Source organism: Chlorocebus sabaeus, chromosome 4 (genome assembly GCF_047675955.1).
Source record: "Chlorocebus sabaeus isolate Y175 chromosome 4, mChlSab1.0.hap1, whole genome shotgun sequence".
NCBI classification, from domain to species: domain Eukaryota; kingdom Metazoa; phylum Chordata; class Mammalia; order Primates; family Cercopithecidae; genus Chlorocebus; species Chlorocebus sabaeus.
In genome coordinates this window covers 60831505-60853875 of record NC_132907.1, presented here as the reverse complement: position 1 = coordinate 60853875, position 22371 = coordinate 60831505, and the positions used below count along the sequence as shown (strand labels likewise).

The following is a 22371-nucleotide window of genomic DNA, read 5'->3' as shown; positions in this document are numbered from 1 at the left end:
GATTTAATCAGTCAAAAAGCAGAACTGGGTCTAGAGCAGAGCCGAGATTTTCCAGAAGAAGAAATGTTGTCTTTTTTGGGCACAGCAGTTTCAGCCTGTGCCCGAGAGTTCTAGCCTGACCTTTTGACTGGCCTGCCCATGAATTTGGGACTTGCCGAGTCAGCCCCCAACTATTGCATGAGCCAATTTCTTACAATGAATTTCTTAATATATATTTCCTACTGGTTGTTCTTATCTGATTGAACCCTGACTGGCACATGGCACTGGTAGCTCATCTGGGATATCTGTTGCTCCCTATTTTTGCTCTGGGGAAAAAAGACATTAGAACTCATAGGGTGAAAAGTCAGTCTAGGGACTAAGTGAAAAAGGAAACCAGAAAACAAGCAAACAAAGTAAGTAAACTAAGCAAACAAAGTGGGCCTTGACTCTAGGTCCAGGGGAGACAACTATTAATTAAGAATCTATAGCCACAAGCCTTAGATTTAGGGCCCATAGATTAGGGTCCAAATTCACAACAGGATATGTGTGATTTTAACATTAAACATATTGAGATACCACTTCATATTCACCGGACTAACTACATGTAAAAGTGAGAATGCCAAGTACTAGATAGAATATGGGAAAATGGAAACTCTCGTTCACTGCTCTTGAACGATTTTGCATTATCTGTTAAAGTCATAGACATATTTATCTTATTGGTTACTAATTTCATTCCACTACTGGGTGGAATGAACCCAGTACTGGAATATCTATGAACCTGTGCACTAGGAAATATGGACAAGAAGGTTCTTTCCAACATAATGTATAATAGCCCAAGCCTGCAAGCAGTTCAGATCTACTCAAAGGAGACTGGATCGAGTGTGAAAGAACCAAGAGATGGAAATTCTACAGAAGAGAAGAGGAATGAATTATAGCTACATGTCCTAGCAACCCAATATTGTGTAGCAAAAAGTACAAAACTGTCCTTAAGATTCCAAATCTCTTGTTGGTCTTACTATATATTATAAAGATAAAGCCAGGACTAGATCTCTACTTACTCATGTCCTATACCCAAGCTGTCAGTGCTTCAGACAAAGAGCTATATTCTATTTACAATTCTACCCAAAGAGCCTAGGAAAAACCTAGTGCAAAGAAGATACCTCATGGATATTTGTTGAATGAATGAATATATTTTGAACACAAGCATGTATGCCAGGAGCCAGACCCTGTTTTTCTAGCCTAGAGTCCTAATGCATGAAATCCCAGACTCTGACCTTACCTGCCAGGACCCTTTTCTGCCAGAGATGACCCAGTATCTGTTCTCATCTGATTGATCTGACCAGTGTTCATTCTTCTTCCCCAGATTTCTGGAACAAAAGTTCCCACAGAGACTTCCATCTAACACCACTCAAATCCCAGTGTGATCATGTTCTCACCAAAAAGCCTTAGAGAAAGGAGCTTGTCTCTGCTGATAAAATGAGGTTTTGAAATTTCCCCTGGATTTAATTCAGGCAAGCTATGTTTTCCCACTGTTTACCGTAGATTCTAGAAAGTCGATCTTAGAGGAAACAATAATTTCAGCAGAGCTTACCAAACATAAGCCTTAGAAAAGCAAACAAAACTAGCAAAACAACTTAAGAAAATGTAGCTAAAATTGAGCAAATCAAAAACAAAATAGCATCACATTAAAGGCCTGAAAAATAGAAATTAAGTCACATTGATAAGGGACATATCGTGACACTTGGGCACCTTTCTATGTGGGAAATAAAAATGAGTGAAAGGACAGATTTTAGGAGAAATGAATTGATGTTTTTTTCTCTCTTGAAGCACTGGGGTACTTTTAAATTACATCTTTCTTCAATATCTAGAGTGTTCCTCTTTGAACATTACAAAAGCAAAATGCTTTATATATGGTAAAGGTGATCTTTTCTTCGTATAATCACAGTGATTCAGTCTGGCAACATCAACTGACCTGCATGAAATGTACTTTAATGTTGGTTAATGATACCACTACTGTCAGTTAATTCTGTCCTCTCTGCAGGGCAATATAGTATAAGAACACTGCAATGACCTGGTTTAGCAAGGCCAAGAACATTTCATTATACCAAGATTTAAACATTTTAAACGTCATGTGTGGTTTAAGAATAGTCACAAGCACATTAGCAATTCTTGAATCTCTACCTACTGTTTAAACAGTAGCTATGCATTACACGTATTGTCTGAGGAAGAGAAATGATCACACACAGTTGATACTTCCTCAATATTTGGAAAAGGCATGTTTCTTTTTTCTTTCCATGAGTGACATATACCTATTAGACACTAATACACTCTAGCTTCATCTTCTTGGCTATGAAATCCCTTTGTCAGTTCCTTTTGGATGACTTACTGAATTCCTACTTTGCACTGAACCCTCTGTTACACACTGACTGGGGAAGGAATACCTATTCTAATAGGGGTTGTGAGAATTATTGATGAAACAAGGTTTATATTCAAGGAAGACTTAAAAAGTAAACCGGAGACCGTAGAAAGCTTCAGGTAGAATAGAACTCTGACTCGTGAGCTTGGCTATATTCTGACACCAATTACTCTGATGCTTTTGACAATTCACATTGAGACTAACTTATCTGTATTGATACCTTCATCACTCAAATCAGCCACATGATATATTTTCTTGGTACTTTTTAGAGGATTTAGCCAGTAAGTTATATAATTTAGAACAAAGCTGCAGTAACTTACTGAAGTTAACAATTTAAAGCAGTTGTCTGTTTTTGTGTACAGAAAACATTTCAGACTCAAAAGTTTCTTATTGCTTATATGCTCTGCTAAGATGAGAGAAGAAACTCCCAGGGAAGTTGCTATCTGGCATAGGGTCTGGCTGAAGTCTGTAGGGAAGTCGCTTGTCCCCTGGTCCTTTCATTCTCCTATTTGCAAAGCTCCAGTTCTGAGTCCCTCCTGCCCTTTTCAGAATCTACCTTTCCTCACTCCCTCATCATCTGTTTTCCCTTTGAGGTCTATAGTTTCCAAATCTTCAAGACACATAAATAATGTTAGGGATTCCTTTTAACAGTCCCTCTGGCATTGTTTTCTTCTCTGAAGAAAGGAGATATTATATAATATTTAAGAAATTGTCCCGATTCCCAATCGTGATAAACTAATGCATAGTTTATTATCTCCTACACACTAAGAAGAATGTGGGAGTTGCAAGGAAGTGACTTGCATCAGTTTACTTCTGAAAACTACCTGAAATTATCTGGGACAAGGCCAAGAGGACCAATTCAGATCATTCTTGGGGCTTAAGGACAGGGAACGCAGCTCAGCAAACTGCAGACACGACACTGTGTAGCCGAAAGAGGCTTTACTGAATTCATCATCTGACAATGTGTTGATAATTTTTTCAGTTTTTCTTCACACATTATTATCAGCATCATCAAACATTTAAATCTGCCTTCCATATGCAGATGTGACAAGCTGTCTGGTAATATTCTATACTAATGTATTATAACACTGCTAATACTGAAAATCATTACATCTTTATTTTAACTATTTTCCTCTACACTATTCAGAAGAGATTTTTTTTAAAAAAAAATTCATTATAAATGTCTTATAAGTATCATCAATTAATGTGGCAAAGATGCTTTTATTTCCTTCTCATTAAGAATATTCAGAGACTCAAGTACTGACAAGTGAAAGGGTTTATACAACCAACAAGAATGTACACTTTCTGGCAACAGAATACAGAAGAGATTTGAATGTCATGAAGATATTTTAAAAAAAGAATACAGAGGAGATAAGAGACTTGAATAAGAATAGGTCATATTTTAATAAAACAACCAAAAGAACAAAACAGATTCCTCAACCCAGGAGGACATGTGAGTCACAATACCCTTTAATCCACAGGTTGGTTCCTTGGTTTCTGGAACTTTCTGTCTCCTGTAAACGATGTGCGGGTGGTACCCTCCCTCAACCAGTGGGTGCTTCTTCACGGGTTCAATGAAAAAGTCTCCATGTGGTAGTTGGAAAAATCCAGTCTGTAAATACATTCAATAAGAAAGTTTATTTTAACCAATTCTATATACATACAAAAAACAAAGTGAAAAATTCTACAGCTTATGAGTATCTCTGAAACTCCTAAGACCAGTGCTTTCACAGTCTGCTGTTTGATCTCATAGAAGAGTTACATGCAAATAATTTAGTAAAATACCTTTATAGTTATCGTTATTAAATATTTGGGAGTCACGGATCCCTTTGTGACCTTATTGAAAAATGTGCACATATACACATGTATCCGAAATGTAGCCTACAATTCTTTAGGTTCACGGATTCCTGTAAAACCCATTGCTGGATATCTATGGATCCCAAATGATGATCCAGTGTTTCCCAGTTGTTCTATTATGGAGTTGGGACCTATGTCCCACACTCCATTGACAACTTTTAGAACATTTGCCTGCATGGGAGTAGCCCAGTCACATATTCAAACAACTGTGTGCCTGGAAGTGTTTAATGGCACTCTTCACTCAAGAAAACGAAGAAACATAATGCAAAGTCCTTGATCTAAGACTGAGTTTCAGGGGCCTATGGCAGAAAGCCCTCTGTCAGTTTCTAGGGAAAGGGGGATGTTCTTATTTCACAGATATGAAAATTAGTGACACGCTACAGAACACTGGCCAATGACTAACTCCTTTTAGAGGTCAGGTCTAGAAGTGCTCTAACTTACAACTCTCTTGTCCTTTCAGGAAAATGTTTAGTGCCCATTTGAGGTGCTTAGAAAACTGCTTTGTCAATGATCTTCTAAGAATCCGGGTTTAACTCTCAGGATCTCAATGCTAAGTCTATGTAACAAAGGAACTGACCTAGACGGACTGCTTGGGGCATCACATTAAAGTGATCAGGAGCTCAGACTAGGGAATTAAACTGGGTTCAAATTAAACAACTCCTCCATGCAATAGGGAGCAAATGACTGGCTGAGATTTTAACTTCTCAGCTGAAAAATAGGATAGATCAAGGGTTGCTATGAAGAGTAAATGAGTTAATATATGCAAAGGTCTTACAAGAGGGCCTGGCTCATAGTCTTACCTACCATTAGGCTCTTTCTGGATCTCTGATTCTATGTCATTTTATTGTAATAGGGTCTCCAGAGTCAATATAGCAGTTCAGTAAATGTTAAGGTTGCAAAACTGAACTTGGAAACATGAGGGCTTAAGGAAACTGCAGAGGCTTTCAAGGTTCAAGCTCCTTTCACTATTCATCAGTAACTCAAGGCTTCCTGCTCTGCAGGTGAGTCTGAAGACAAGCTGAGGAGCCCCCACAGTCAGGAGGCAAGAGGGGCTCCAACAAAGAGGGATGCTGGTCTCCACCGGACAGCTCTAGACTTGGGAGTCTTTCCAAAATGTGTGCTTCACTGTAGCCAGTAATGTAACCAAATCTTAACACAAACCTCACAATCGGCTTCCTATTTTGATTGCTGACCTTGGAATTTATTTAATAATAAGCACCACAGAAAAAAATAGAGCACTTTACTGGGAGTAATAAGAACAGCTGTGTGACCTCAAATGGGTCATGCAAACTTTTTGAGGCACAAAGTCCTCTTCTGTAAAAGGAGGCAACGCCTACTACCTCATAGGGCTGTTAGGGGAATCAAATGAGGTGAAGCTTGTAAAAGTGCCATGCAAATTGCTTTATAAATGCAGAGGGGTAATACTTTAACCACCAGCTCCAATAGCAGTTACATCTGACACAATTTGCTTTTATGCTGACATTGCTTAGAAAACAAGACATTTTTTCAGTATCTGTCTCTGAGGATAATCTCTGGAACAGGAAGGAAGAATAGACAAGACCCAAAGACAGTTGTGAAATAACTGCCATAAAATAGTGGGAAACAGACTCTGTGCAGTGCTGAGATTTGGTTCCATTTCTCTTCTGAGTCAGAGACCAGGCACAAGAGGAGAATGTGAACCTGTTGTCAGAAAGCTCATTTATTCCATGGAAACGAAGCAGAAGTCCAGGAGTCCTCAAGGATGATTGGACCTAGCGGCCCTTAGTGCACCTGCTATTAGCCCAATACTGATGTCTTTGAAGGAGAAAAACTACAAAAGATACCACCAAGATGAAGGAGTTATTGGTATTTCTTCAGCCTCAAATTTTGGACCCGACTGGCACAGAAGAAACAGATGGGACTCCACTTGAGGACATAATAACCACTTTACACGCAACATGAATGAGAATGCCTGAGAACCAAACCAACATCTTCCTAAAGGCTTACTCCATTTGCATTCCTCCACAAGGTGGTCTTGCCAGGGTGCACGTGGAAATCACCTATTCAACCTCAATGTTTCTCAGAAGCTACCTGGAAACCTGTGAAAACTGCTGACTCATCTGCTAGAAGAGAAGCTGGAGATCTGCTGACATGCAAGTAGGTTGCTGGTCCCATGATCCTGTGTGTTTGTCATGGAGAAGGGAACAGGTAGGAGAGGGGATGAAGCAGCTGTGGGGAGAGAGAGGTGGGGAATTCCTCAGCTAAACTCTGTACCTCTTCTGTCTCCCAACATATAAACGTAGAGCTTTGTACATCTAGTACCCAAGTGAGCCCAGTTTATTGGTCTCCTCTCATCTAACTGGAGCTAGGGTCATGCTAGAAAAAAATCACCCATGGTTTGCTTTCCAAAGAAAGGGGTGGCTCCTACTTTTCCTGAAGCAAATTGCCCAAGAGAACCACCTTCTTCGGTTACCAGGTCTGTACCTGAACCAAAGAAAATAGTTTCCATTCCGGTCTTCTTTGCAACATGCTCACTTCTCTTACATCTTTAAAAGAGAATGGAAATGGAATTGAGGAAAAAGTATCCAATTTAGTGCGGACTTACACTGGGCATTCAGAAGAACCTGGGCAGGATGAACCATAGGCTAAAGCTCCAAGATAAACATGCCCCTTCACCCCCCGTGTCATCTGCTCTTCTCCCACCCGGTATCCAGGAGTCTCTGCATACTGTTAACTCTCTTCTGGAAATAAACTCACCTACCTGTTTTAATTAAGTTAAAAATATCTGGCTGGGCATGGTGGCTCACGCCTGTTATCCCAGCGCTTTGGGAGGCCAATGTGGGTGGATCACCCGAGATCAGGAGTTTGAGTCCAGCCTGGCCAACATGGTGAAACAGCATGGTGAAACCCTATTTCTACTAAAACTACAAAAATTAGCCAGGTGTGGTGGCACAGACCTGTAATCCCAGCTATCTGGGAGGCCGAGGCAGGAGAATTGCTTGAGCCTGGGAGGTGGAGGTTGCAGTGAGCCAAGATTGCACCATTGCACTCCAGCCTGGGAGACAAGAGCGAACGAAACTCTGTCTCAAAAAATAAATAAATAAATAAATAAATAAATAAATAAAATAAAATAAAATAAAAAGCTGTGAATGCTTCCCAAGTCTACTAAAAACTGTTTAAAATAAACTTTATTTTGAAGCATTATAAACATATAGAGAGATGTACAAAATCCTAATTGTAAATCCCCATAAATCTTTTATTAAAGGAACACCTAGATGCAGAGATAGAACATTACCAGCAGCTCAGAGATTCCCTGTTCCTTCTCCAGATCAATGACATCCCCTACGGGTAACAATGATCCTGATTTCCAACACTAAAATGTCAGTTTTGAGCCTATTTTGAATTGTTTGGAGGAAAAATTATTTCATATACACACAAACACAAAAAGGCTACTAGCTCATTTCAAGAGTTAGGGGCTCACCAATAAAAAAGATTTTGTTACAGGGGGTGAATTTCCCCTGGCCTATTAAATCAGACTCTTCATATTGCATTAGGAGAAATACAGCAAGCCCAGATGGTGGGGATAAGACCAAAGGCTGAGATGCATTGGTGTGAGCCAGCTGGTATTTGACCTCCACTGCTCTTTGATGAGGAAGGATGGGGAAGGATTGTCTCACTCTTCAGAACAGTCCCAGAGTGAGAAGAGTTGCCTGTAATCTTTCCTCCCTCCCTTCAACTTGCATCAACATATTAGTCATCTTGACGTATGTGATATTTACTTCAATTAGTGACAGTGATCTGGGGTTTAGTGGGAAGCTGGCAGCATCTTATATGGAATTTGTGAATAGAATGTTCTAGAGTCACAGAGACTAGAGACCTTGAAGAGTCACCTACCCCATGCTGTTGTGCCTTCTGGAGTACCACAGGTAAAGCCTGAAGGGTAAGAGCCAATAATAGTGTAAAAGACACATGAAGGCACCCCCTGAACTTGTGTGACGGAACTGTGCTTCCAAAACCCATCACCCTGCCTTGAAAATTCCTTTTACTCATTTGAAAATCACAGATGTTACCAGATGAATTTGTTTATTCCTGTAGCAATAAAGACAACACAACACATTCTGAAATCAAGAACAGAAAAAATAATTGGGGATAAAGAGGTACCCAAGGTACCCAATTATAGTATATGAAGCACTGGAAAAGACATCACCTGTTCCCCATCATATAGACAAGAAAAAGGATAAAATAGCACCCCAAAAATTTCTCTTACAAAGTATCAATCTATATCTATCATAGGGTCAGCCCTGTGCTGAGAGGGCTAAGAAAGGTACTGACCCTGCCCTCAAGGTTTACATATAATCCAGCCAGGAAGACAAGGCTGATACTCATTAACAAGTAGGGAAGGGAACAGCAAAGCCCGGGGTAATTTTATGCTGAAAAGGACTTAGTGTTCACACAATTCAAGAGGCAAACCCATGGCCTCTGGTGGCACTGGGCCTAGAGCCCAGACCTGAAGTCCTATGTCACAGAGCCCTTTCCCACAGAACACAGCCCTCACGGGAGCGGCTCTTCCATGGGTGCTATGGATTCTAGCACTGTGTTTCAGAGGCCAGTGAGAGTGGCTGCTTTTAGACAGTGAAGCCAAGATTGAACTTCTACAGACTCCGGAACACTTGGCAGTGTCCTAAAGTCATGAGAGACTCTCTGAATTACTATTTATTGGTGCTGGTTTGCAAGAGACAGTTTTTTCTCATGTAATACACAGCCAAACTCATAAGTCAGCAGAAAGTATAAGTCAAGAGATTACAGAAACCTCAGAATAAAGACAGGTGGAAGTAGGATCACTAGGAAGACTTCCCCCAGCACACCCTACCCTCTGCTGTGATGCCTAAGTGGCCTCCATGAAGCCAGTGAAGAGAGTGACCAATGATGTCATCAATTCATGAAGATTTTACCTATGAGTCTGGGCAGCCCTAGTAACTCATGTGGTTTCAGGAAATATGGACTGAAGCCAGGAAGACATTGGTGTATCCGCCTGATAGTTACCATGTGCCAAGCAGGTATTAGGGATACAGCAACACAACAGAGCTAGTCCCTCTGCCCTAAAACAGCTCTGTCCAACAGAACTTCCTGCGGTGATGAAGACATTCTCTATCTGCAATGTCCAATTTGGGAGCCATGAACCCCATGCGACTGTTGAGCACTTGAGATATAGCCAATGCAACAGAGAAGCTGAATTTTTAATTTTATTTAAATTTAATTAGCTTAAATTTAAGCAGCCACGGGCAGTTAGTGGCTCCAATATTGGACAGCTAATTTGTAAAGATTGGCCAACTAAGGAAAGAGAGAGATTCATAATCATAAGCATATTCATCTATAGTGATGAGAGCTGTCATCAGGGCCAGCCAGTTTAAGCACTTGCCTTAAAAGAAAATGAACTGCAAAAATGTGACCTACTTCACTATAATGGTTTGGTTTCATGAGCAAATACATCAGGGGCCAGATTGGGAACAGCCGTGCACTGCACACAGGCTTCAGAGAATCAATAGAAACACCTGGATATAAAAAAAATGCAACATTCACAAAAATTAAAATGAATCATTGGGAATAAATGTAACATGATGAGGGCTATGTGAGGGGGCTGCCACTGTCCCGAGGACAGAATGGAATGGGAACAGATGTTCTAGTAGGAACCTGGGACTGGGGCTGTGATCATGCGGAAGTGGAAGCTGGGTTCCACTTCTAGAGGGAGTTGTACCCTGAGAGCCCTGAAATATCAACTACATGTCCCTCATCCCTCTCAGTTGCTTTTTGAAGGAGCCTAATACAACCCTAACATACACAAGACCACATCCACTGGCTGGCAGTTCAGAATCCAAGTGGTGGGAAAAAATATCCCTTTGTTGGAAAATGGACAAAATGGATTCCAAAAGAACACAGGATCAAAAACGTATGATAGGGTTTAATAGAAACAGCATAAGCTGTGTGATCTTGGACCCACTGCATTACACATTGAGCCCCAGTTGTTTCATCTGTAAGATGGGGCAAAATCTACTTTAACTTGCAGCGTTATGACTATCAGAGACACTATATGTAAAATGCCTAGCAGAGGTCTTGGCATATGGTAGGTGCTCAATAAATGCAGTTTCTCACTTCATCATAGCATCATCTACGGCAAACACAGTATAAAGTGGTGCTTTGAAAGCAGGTACTCTAGAGTCTATTTGCTTGACTCATCTCTTAGCTGCAAGTAACTGAAGCCTAGGCCTGTTTCCTCATCTGATAAATAGGAATACTGATAGTAACTTATTAACTCATTAAAGGATTTCATGTGTATTAAACGAGTCAGTGTAAAGTGCTTGGACGAGTATCCATACATAGTAAGTGTCCGATAAGTGTACTGCGCTATTAGCTCTTACGCTAATATGCTGCCATGATATTAACTACTGTGATAGTCTAAGGGATGCCTGGGCCACAAGTTAAGGGTTTCTGTAGAAATGGACAGAGACATTTTTTAAAAAGCTATCCCCTGCCACACTGGAGAAACTCAAATAGGCAGAGAGGTGCTGCCCACCCAGACAGATGGTGGGACTGCCAGGCTGATCCTGAGCCATCGCTAGGCTGCAAGAAGGGGCCACACTCTGACATTCAGCCTCTGGGCATAATGAACAAAAGCAAGACTCCTTCAGCAGAAGTAGGAAGTGAAGTTGATGGCAGGCAGGCAATGGAGTAACAACGGTTCTCAGAAAAACAATGGCAGTGGGCTTGCCTGAGGGCTGGAGAGAGAGGATGTGGATTTGTGCAAGGGGGTAAAGGGCTCCCACAAAAGTAAAACTACAATTTCCAGATGTCAATGTCACCAAAATTCTGAGCAGAAGGTGGAAGGTGTGAACCGATGGACAGGGCAGGCAGGATCTGATGGCGGAAGGGTAGAGAGAAGGAAGCAAGACGGAAAAGATCGTTAGTAGCTGTCATGGGGATTTGCCAGACTCTGAGTTGACAGAGCCAGGAGGTTGGACATACTCCGATATGCCCAACTCACAGTCCAGATTCAGATACTGGTGGGATAAGGAGAAGGCACTATACATGTTAACTCCAACTCTCTCTCTCCTCATGGCCACAGACGTAACTTTCTCGCAGCTGCAAAGCTTGTGAGTCTCACCAACAAGCAGGGAGGTGAGGAGAACTGTTGCCCTCTAGGGAGAGGCCTGCCCTTAGTTAACACAAAACAGATCAGATGATACCCCACTAACTGAGGTAGAACCAGTGGTGACTGAGTCTGGAAAAATCTGAGCGGGGACAGAATTAATCAATTTCTCTTTTTTCGTCTTTGATAGAGTCTTAGAGCTGGGAACCATGGCCGAGGCTTCTAATGAAGCCTCCAGCACATCCCAGGTACCTTCTCAGCTTGAGAAATTGGTTCTTAGGGCAACTCACAGGCAGAATCAAGCAAATTCCCAAACGGAGATTTCTTCAAAGGAATTAGAGCTGAAACCTTCAACAGACTTCCTTTCCAAGTCTCTAAATCAACCATGGATGCCAAGTCCTGGCCTGCTGTATTTCCTGCTGGAAGAAGATTCTATAGCATGGTTTGTTTTTCTCTAGTAAAAGATGCCAGACTTTGGAGACAGGCTAAGTTCAGCACTCAATTCCAGCATTAACAAGCAGTGTAGCTTTGCACAAGTAATTTTGTTTCTCTGAGCCTCAGTTTCCTCATCTGTAAAATGACCATGACAAAATGGTTTTTGCTGACAAGAACTAAATAAGGTAATTCATGAAAAGGACCCCAAACAGTGCCAGCCTTCAGTCACTCTGCTGTCTCTGTGGATGTCCTCATGTTGATGGACAGCATCTCGATTCTTCCGTGACTAAATCAGTCATTTCCTTATCCTGAAGTATGGTTAAAACAGTTGTTTATTTCTGGAAATACTCAGTTTTTGGTTTTAGAAGAAAACCCTCCGCTCACATAAGACTAGAAAAGTTGCCTTTTAGTTAATTATCTTTGTTTCTCACTTGATAGCACTTGGAACTGAGTACATTTATTTCATTTTAATTCCCAAGAGCTGCTCCCACAAATTCACAAACAATTGTTCCTACAGAAAGAAGAGTAAGTCATTGATAGACAGCCATTCAGTCCAATAAAGTGGATCATTAGAAATAAAAAATGCAACCACCAAAGAGAATAAGGCATTAGGTGACCCGCTAGTCCAGGGGTTCCCTAGTTTTAATGTGCAAAAGAGTCATATGAAGAGCTCGTTAAAAATGCATATGTCCAGGAGCCCTGCACAGAGATTCAGTAAATCCAGTGTGAGACCAGGAATCTGCACTGTAGCAAGCATCCTGAGGTTTCTGCTATAGATAATCCATGTACCACCCTTTTGAAGGCACTGCATTCTTCCATTATGTGGTGCTTAATTGTTTTCACCTCCCACCCCACACCCCCAACTGGCATAGCATTAAGGATATAGAGAAGTACTAGTAATGGCCCCAATTAACACTTAGTTAACCTTCCTCATCCAAAGAAGTTCCAACTGTGACAACTGTTGATTGCAATTTGTGAAGACAATTCCCCTGAATTCAAGGTTCACAATGTCTATAAGATTTTGGCAGACTAGGACGATAAAAAGATGCCAAAAAAAAAAGATTTGAAAAACATTCCAGTAGGCAGGTACCCTGGCTGAATAAATGTTTTGCATTTGAAATGTAAAATAAATGTGAATTTATTTCATGTCAAGAAGAATATGGGCATTTTGAAAGAAGCTGGACTGACATACATACTGAAGAACTTGACAGGGCTTCTTGAAAATTAGGAAAGGAATTTTCATGACATCTCAAACCATGAATTTCTGGACAAGCCAATGAAATCAAGGAGCATCAACTAAGAGACACTGTAGCATCCAAAAAGCTCATCAGAACTTCTCTCTAACACTGTTCTCAGGGACATGGGTAGGAGCCCCATAAATGACATCACTGAAAACATGGTTCTTTGAAGCCCTGAGCGAAAAGAGGAATGCCAGAGTCTTCTGGTCATTTCTTACTACTTATCTTGCACCCAATAATCTTCTATCAGAAAAGTTTTCTGCTTCTCATAATTTCTCTGTCTTTGCTTTGTGTGTGTGTGTGTGTGTGTGCGTGCGCGCGTGCTTCTAAGCAGCAACCCACAAACCCAAATTTGCCATGTCTCACCAGAAAATAGTGTCCGACTAAAAGGAAGAGGAAAACTTGCTAGCACATGGGGAACCCAGGAAACATGTTATTAGGGAGAACAATGGGAGCGAACTGGCTTCCAGGAGTGAAAGCACTTTCCCCGTGGGAAGCAAAAAGCTATTATGGTGGATTTAGCCTTGACACAGCACTACTTTTTCATAAAACCCCAGTAGCTCACCATTTTCAAACCAGAAACCATCCTTCAATGGAAGGACACAAAGCCCTGCTGAGGCTGAGGAGAACATGGCCCTGGGCCTTCTTCTCCCACCCTGATGGGCAAGGATCCCTTATGAGGGAGTGCTCCCACCCTGGAAGGAGGAGCAGCCAGGCAAGGCTGTTGCCGTGGCCATGTAGTGACCATCCTCCATACTGTGAAGGCCTCACACACAGCATTCCAGGTGTGTTTCACAATGATCTGGGGTAGAGGGGAATATCATCTCTGATGGCTTAGTGATGGACATAGGCTAACCAGGAGGAATTTGGTAGTGTTGATCTCACCAAGAGTTACAGCAGAGAAAGGGTAGCAAAATGAAGAGGAGACTGAATGAGATGTTAGAGACATAAATGAGGACATTAATAAATATTTATATCTGCATCATGTCTCTAAAACAAAAAGGCAAAGAAAGATTTGACTTACCACAGGGTCTTTCTTTACAGAATGTGCCCACACCCACTGTCTCCATTTTCTATGGCCCACTAATATCATAATTATAGCACAATAAATTCATTTTAGTTATATGTAATCCCCCACTACCCTGTAAGGAGAATAGGTCTGAGTAACTGTAGTATTTTTTGGCTGGGGGCAATAAAAATCTTCCCACTTAGTCTAATAGGCTTTCACATCCTTGAAGACAACATTAAAGGGGTGGTGGAGAGGAGCTGAGAAAGTCTGAAATAATCATGTTTAAGAAAGAACGGGGCCGGGCACAGTGGCTCACACCTATAATCCCAGCACTTTGGGAGGTAGAGGCAGGTGGATCACCTGAGGTCAGAAGTTTGAGACCAACCGGACCAATATGGTGAAACCCCATTTCTACTAAAAATACAAGATTAGTCAGGCGTGGTGGCATGTGCCTGTAGTCCCAGCTACTCAGGAGGCTGAGACAGGAAAGTCGCTTGAACCCAAGAAACGGAGGTTGCAGTGTGCCAAGATCGTGCCACTGCACTCCAGCCTGGGTGACAGAGTGAGTGAGACTCCGTTTCAAAATAATAATAAATAAATAAATAAATAAATAAATAAAAGAAGAAAAAAGTTAGGAGGCCTGGAAATAACCCACATACAAAGAAAGGAGTGAGCTGGAGATGACGCGGCTAGAAGGGAAAAGATCCATGGAGGGAGATGCAGCAGCTGGCGGCCAAAGTGAAAGGTTCGCAGGAATCTTTCCTATCATGGAGCATGATAGGAAATGTACAACATAATCTCCTTTACAAATGTACAACAAAATGTACAAATGACATCTTCAGTTAACTATTCGTTGTTCTCTAGTACTTCAGAGTGACTAGCAGTGCTGTGTCCTCCTTCCAGGATGGCACAGGGAGAAAAGACAGGACGGGAGCTGAAGCAATATACACCAGGAACCTCTTTTTCTCTTTAAGTATGAGGTAAGATCATCTGCTTAAGGCAAGTAGACGGGCATTTGGGAAGCTGCTCTGACGAATGGGAGAAGGAACTGACCTTTTATGCAGCCAGGTTAAAGGCTTAGCTGAGATTGTGAAAAGCAAGTCAAGGGAAATGACAAAGGCAAATGCAGAGGAAGGGGTGGTCAGAAAGGGGACTGTTTAAATGTGGGCATTCAGAATTTGTAAAGCAATCCTGGTGTGGTAGGCTGAATACAGTCCCCCAAAGCTGTTCACGTCCTAATCCCTAGAACCTGCCAATATCTTACTTTACTTAGCAGAAGGGAGTTTGCAGATGTGATTACGTTAAAAATCTTGAGACAGGGAAACTGGCCTGTACCATTAGGGTTGATCTATGTAATCAGAAGGGCCCTTATAAGAGGAAGGCAAGAAGATCCGCACAAGTAGGAGATGAAGTGACATGGGCAAGAGGTTGGAGTGATGTGATGAAGGAGCCAGGAGCCAAAGTGACTGTAGAAAATGAAAAAGGCAAGAAAACAGATTTCCCCCGGACCCTCCAAAAGGAAGGCAGCCCTGGCAACACTTGATTTTTGACTTCTGACTCCCAGGATTGGAAGAGAATAAGTGTGTGTTGTTTTATGTCACTTTGTGGTGATTTGTGAAAGCAGCCCTAGGAAACTAATACACCCTAGGGAGTGGTCATGGAAATGGATCAACAAAGTAGACCCATTCAGGGAAGTCCAGGAGGCCAAAGGACCATGACATTAGGGCATTGGCTGTGACCCACAGTATGAAATCCATTTCATATCACAACCAGTTCACATGCAAACAAATGTTGCAGGAAACAATGCTTCCACCTTTTCCTATGTGGGAGGCATTCTGATATATTCCATTCTGTGTCACTCTATTTCATTTCTTTTAAATTCTGGCTCCAGATTCAAAACTATTGATATGGAATGGAGAGCTTGGGCTTTAGAGCTAGTGTGGATCTGAGTTCTTATAATGATTCTGTGTGACCTTGGTCAAATGGGTTGATGGCTGAGTCTCAGACTTTTCATAGGAAAAACAGGGAATGCATACTTGATACAGCTGTTAAGAACAAAGGAAATATTATGAGGAAGCACCTACAGGGCTATAGTGCCTGGCAAATAGCATTCATTAAGAAACAATACTGGCTTCTTCTATAAAACCAGATAATCTTAGCACTGTAAGACACTGCAAAGGCTCTGTTTTCAGCTGATACTGGAGCTGCCTCCTCAAATACGCTCGTCTACACATACAAATGCATTTCTAGCAAGGAGCAACTATTTCTCAAGTCATCTATGATTGTTAAACTACTTTAATTAGAAATCTCTTCCCTTTATGGCATGATGAAAAATCTGTTTCCTTATAATTTCTGTTCATCATCTTAGTTCTGCCTTCTGGAACTATATCTGAATATGTCTAATATCTTTTATACACAATATATCTTTAAATAGATTGGATGACATTTATCATGTGCCACTAAGATTTCTTTTTTCACGTTAAATGCTTCCATTCCTTTTGACCATTTGACATTTCCCACTGTGCTAATTCTTCAGCAGTCTGGTCATTCTCCCTGAAACATACTGTAGCTTGTTAATATTCCTCTTGAAATAACACCAGAACTGAACATTGAGGGTCCAGCACTCCAATGCCATCAGCTTTGGAAAAATAAAACAGTGGAAAAAGAATAATTTTTTTCCTTCACAAGAATTAAATTCTTCAGGGAAGAGATTGGTAAGGCAAAACTTCAGTCTAATAAGGACTTACTTCTTTTGGTAGGACTTAATCAAAAGATCTACTTTCTCCATGGTAGATGGGGTGGGGTCCAGGAAATGAGCTTTAAAATGGGAAAAATATATAGTGACAACATTGAAGATAGAATGGCTAAGTGCTTCCTAAAGTTTGATGATTTTTTTTCTGAAACAAGGCCCTAAATTGACAAGGCATCTTCATTAGAGTTCAACTCCCACCCCCACCTGCACCTCCGATTCTTACCATTCTCTCAGCATCCAAGTTGCCTACAAACAGTTTAAAGCAGTGCTATTCTGCATGTGAACATAACACACCAAAACCAACCCACTGCAAACAGTCCCAGTCTCTCTGCAAGCTAGGCAGGGAGGTCTGGGTATTAAATTACAGGGGAAAGGTTGATTTAAAGAATAATGTGAATGATCTTTTTTCTTTTCCCAGTGTTTTATTTTGCAGAATTTTAACATTTAAAAATAGACACACATATGTCCCCCCTTAGATTCAACAAGTATTTTGCCACCTTTGATTTCTAACATATATTCTCAACCATTTGAAGGTAACTTGCAGACATCATGGCAAGTTAGCCCTAAATACTTCATCAGGCAAGTCTTAAGGAGCAGACATTCTCCTGTATAACCATAGTACTGTTACTTCCCCTGAGAGAATTAGTAAATATGCCACCATTAAAATAACCTTATTTTCATTCCATGTTCGAATTTCTCAAATTGTCCCCAAAACATCTTAGTTTTGCATTGGTTCTGTCTTTGTAATCCAAAATCTAATCAAGTTTAACATACTGCATCTGGATATAATTTTAAAAAATAATTTCATACTTACTTCAAGCACATTAAAAAGCAGAATATTTCTTAAAAGTAAAATGTACCCTCCATTTTTCAGTAACCTTAACCCTGATCAAGGCAATGTTGTTGGAGATGAACTTGCTGGAAGCAAATGACAGCCTGTCTGATACTTAAGTCATGACCCCCAGATCGCTAATGAAAAGCATTCTTATGCAGAGCACAAAAGTATAACCAATAATCTCTGACCACAGAAAAAAACATAAACATAATGGTTCTTGCCTCTTTTATGCTTTTTCTATAATTTCTATATTTTTTATAAACAAAAAAGTTATTTAAAAAATATTTGCCAGTGGTTATCTCTATGTGACACACTTAATTTCATAAGATTAAAGTACAGATGATGTGATTAGTGAGTTTTCATGTAATTTCCAATTTCCTACTTTATAGATTTGAAAGACATGTTTGTTCTTCACTTCTTCCCTTTATTTTCCTTTCTCTTGTTCCATCTTTTCAGATGATTAAATTTCAGATGATGTGATTAAGTGCTCACTGTCTTTCAGATGATGTGATTAACTGCTCACTGTCTTGAGTATCTTTGATTTAAATTTAGATATAACAGGAAACACCACTTTTTTTTTAGCCATAGGTTATTACAATCAGGTAAATCTTCAGTTGTCATCTATACTTCCTAAGGCTGTAAGTCCTAAGTCTACATCTGAAGATATCTAAAACATCTTCCTGTACAGAAGAATTCTAAGTAGTTTAATCTTTCCCCCAGGAGGTGGAACTTAACTGCCCCCTGTGTTTAGTGACTTGGTTTCAAAGAGTAGAGTATTAAAAGAGAAGGAAAAAAGTTGCTTTACAGTGAGGAAACATGGCAGGCACTACTTCAACTACGTGATCAAGGTTAGCATCAAGTCTTACTGATACATGTGTCCTTGATATGACATGACGAGAGTGGCATTTTATTTCTGCTGTGTTCTTCTCCAAAACCCATAACCCCAGTCTAACCATGAGAAAAACACTAGACGAATCAAATTTAGGAGTATTCTACAAAAAATCTGACCAATACATCAGGCTAAGGAGAGATGACAATTAATTATAATGTGGTGGCCTGGATATTCCTAGAACAGAAAAAAATGACATTAGGGGAAAACTAGTGAACCCTAAATAAAGTGTATAATTGAGTTACTAGTAACGTACCAATGTTGGTTCCTTAGTTTTGACAAATATAATTTGATATCATAAGATGTTAACAGTAGGGGAAACTGGATATCAGGTACACAAAGGCTCTCTCCGTACTATCTTTTCAGCCTTTCTGTAATTTTAAAAACAGTCTAAAATTTTTAAAGTGTAGTTTTTTAAAAAAAGTACAAAGAACTCATTCTTTTTTTATTAGTATTAAAATTGACAGAAGGTTGATCCCAGTCAAAGTTGGAAATGGAAATTTAAAATTATCCCCTAGTAAAACTGTGCAATTACTCTACCAATCTGGCAATGTCATCATATCGTGGTCAAACAGACACTGTGGGAAAGTGAGGACTGCATCTGCCTTTCAGAACAGTATGCATTGAGAGCCTCAGAAATACATACTTTTGATCTCAACACTCCATCTGTAAAATTCTCTCTGAAAGAACTGATCCAAAATAAGGAAGTCAGCTTGTGCACGAAGATACATATCCACCACTGCATTATTGATAACGATGAATACTAGGAAACAAACTAATGACCAATAATAATTGCCTGGCAAACAAATTGCACATCTACACAATGGGATGTCATGCAGCAAATAAAAAATGTGTTACATTTTTAACAACATGGAAAAATGTTCATTATATAAACTTAAATGAAAGAAAATTGTGTGTTCAACATGATTCCAACTTTGTAGAAATATATAGGAAATACAGGAAAGAAATACATATGTTTTAATATTAATCATAGTCATTCCTGAATGGTTGGATAATGGTCCTTTTCTCTTTTATACTTTCAGTAAAAATTCTGAACTTGTCACATTAGATATATATTTCTTTTATACTAAAAATAAAGTTATTTTTGAAGCATTTGCTAGTGTGTTTCTTTGCATAATTAGATTACAATTAATTTTTATTTTCCTCTTTGTGCCTTTCTGTATTTATCCAATCTTTATATTAGCTGTGTTATTTTTTGTAGCCAGATAGAATGTATTACAATATTTTATTATACTTTTCTAAATGCAATGGTTTGAATAGTAACATGTTTTAACAAAAAAGAATTTTTTTTAAGGACACTAAGTGATATATACAAATAGCTTGGATGTTTTAGGGGTATTTGTTCATGTGGAAAGCATGATTTTAATTGAAGTTTTAAAAAATACATTCTGTTCCTAACAGCCAGTCATCAGTTTGTGCAATTATGTTGCTAATTAGAGGTCCCCAGGTAAAGTGGCTAAAGGCAGGGAACAGGAGGGAGAGAAGATAATAGGGAGGAAGAGAGAAGGAAACTATACCAGAAAAAGAAAAGATGGGGAAAAAATAACAGGAGAAGTGGGAAAGGTGAGGCAGGAAAAGATGGCACAAGAACAAGGAAAATAAAGGGGAGAAATGAAGAACAAACATGTCTTTCAAATCTATAAAGTAGGAAATTGGAAATTACATGAAATAAACTCACTAATAGGCAACAGTACAGGGTGAGAGATTATCATAATCGGTAGATAAACCAACAGAGTTAGAACTGGCACTTATTTTTCCTAAAAATTTTTAAAGCTGTTAAAAAAATGCCCTGGGGAGGCAACCATTCATGCCGAGGCTAGTTGATAAAGAACAGCCAACAGGAGTGCTGTGCTGGGCAAGAGGTCATTCAGGAGGTCTTCACACTATGGAAGTGGGCTGTGCGGTTCACTGATGTTGCTCCGGGCCTCTGGTTCCAACCGTACTGCCTTTATTCAGTCAGTCACATGTTTACTTCATTCATGGCAAAAAAGGAAGACCAGAAGAGGAAATAATTTTTGAAACGCATCTCTCTAAAGCCAAGGGGGTGATTTTTAATGTCTCTGTTAGCAACAGAGAAATAATAACATCATTAAGCTTTTAGAGGCATAGGGGTTATCAAAATCACTGTTTCGAAAGCCCTTTTAATTCATAAGGAAAATTCTTATTATTTTATAGATGTTTGATTTGCCAAGATATTAGTTTTCAATCATATTTAGATCATGCAACAGAATTGCATTTTGCATGTTTTTACATTTTAGGTATATGGAAATATGTAGTGATTGTACAGAACATGCCTGTTTTATAGGACTTATAGCTTAATTTTATTATTCCAAATAATTTACAAGGTTTTTAATGTCCATGTCTTTTATAGTATTTGTGGGTTTTAGCTATAATTTATTTGGCTCAAATATTCTTTATGGAAAAATAGATTCCCACTTATTACCATGTTCAGGAACATGTAGTGGCATAAGAAACTACTCAAATTGTTACATACCAAAATGCATATTGTTAAATGAAAGAAAATAAGAGAAGGTATGTTTGGGAGGCAAAATAATAGCCCCCTCAAAGAGGTCCATGCCCTAATTCCCAGAACCTGTGAATATGTTAGATTACATGGTAAAGGAGAATTAAGGTTGCAGACGAAATTGAAGTTGCTAATCAGCTGACGTTCAGATAAGGAGACTAGCCAGGATTATCAAGGTAGGCCTGACTTAATTAAAAAGATAACTAGAAGACAGAGGCACAACAGAAAGAATCAGAGAGATGGCAGTATGAGTAAGACTTGGGCCAATGTTGCTGGCTTGGAAGATGGAGAAATGGGGCAAGTGACCTCTAGAAGCTGGAAAAGCTGGGAAAGTGACTCCCAAGAGGGTCTCCTTGGAAACTCCCAAGAGTCTGCACAAGAAAAACAGCCCTACTAACACTGGTTTTGACTCACTGAGACCCATTTCAAGCAACTGATTTCCAGAACTGTAAGATAATAAGTTTGCGTTGTTTGAAACCCCACAGCTAAAGCAGCATGGTTACATACATCAAGTGCAAAAGAAGGGACCGTGCCAACCAGAATTGGGTGCCAGCTCTTAATAGAAATGACCTAATCCAGACAAAAGCTAGTGTCCAGCTCTGGGAGGAATAAAAAGTACTAACCTTGCTTCCTGGAAATTTTAGCCACTTAATCCAAACTAAAGCCTCTGCAAGACTTAAAATGAGTCCATTTTATTCACTTACATCAATCACAGGCAGTGATGTGAGTCCATCTCAGCCCCAAGAGTTGCCAAAATCAGCCCAAGAACTACTTGGAAGAAAATGCCAAGTTTGGCAAGGTAGAAATACAGTTATTTTTTCTACTGGGAAGAAAAGTCAGAACTAGAAAGTCTTAAGGTATTTTGTTGATTTGGGACACTTAGGTCAAATGCAAGGCATGACCAAAAGGAATTTGGTCAAGCAATCAGGAGATGCAGAATTATACCCTGATGTGAGACCTTACGCAAGTCACCAAATTTTGGGGGTTTCAGGTTTTGCAGTTGAAAAATGGAAATTATAACACCTGTCCTGCCTTCCTCCCATGGGTATTGTGAAAGGCAAATAAAACTATATGCATGGCTCTACAAGTAAAGTATGTATATATCCTTCTATCATTTTCAGCTTAATAATCACAATAAACTGTTTCATTGCAAATCACAATGATGGTGTACGAATGATTTTCTTTTGAAAAATCTCTTGTCTGGGGATGGTGAGTAGTGGCTTTTTAATAATATAATGGTCCCACTAACAAAGTCTCACTATCCATGGACAGCATGAGCTCATGGTTTTAAAC

The 22371-nt window shown here is 39.8% G+C and overlaps 1 protein-coding gene across 1 annotated transcript in view; it reads right to left on the bottom strand.

Moving 5' to 3' along the window:
• Nucleotides 1-22371, bottom strand: part of ADAMTS12 (ADAM metallopeptidase with thrombospondin type 1 motif 12) — a 372068-nt gene that overhangs the window by 221327 nt on the left and 128370 nt on the right. The window contains exon 3 of the mRNA XM_007961310.3: nucleotides 3863-4007. Coding sequence (XP_007959501.3) covers nucleotides 3863-4007 — 145 coding nt within the window. The remainder of the gene's footprint in view (nucleotides 1-3862; nucleotides 4008-22371) is intronic.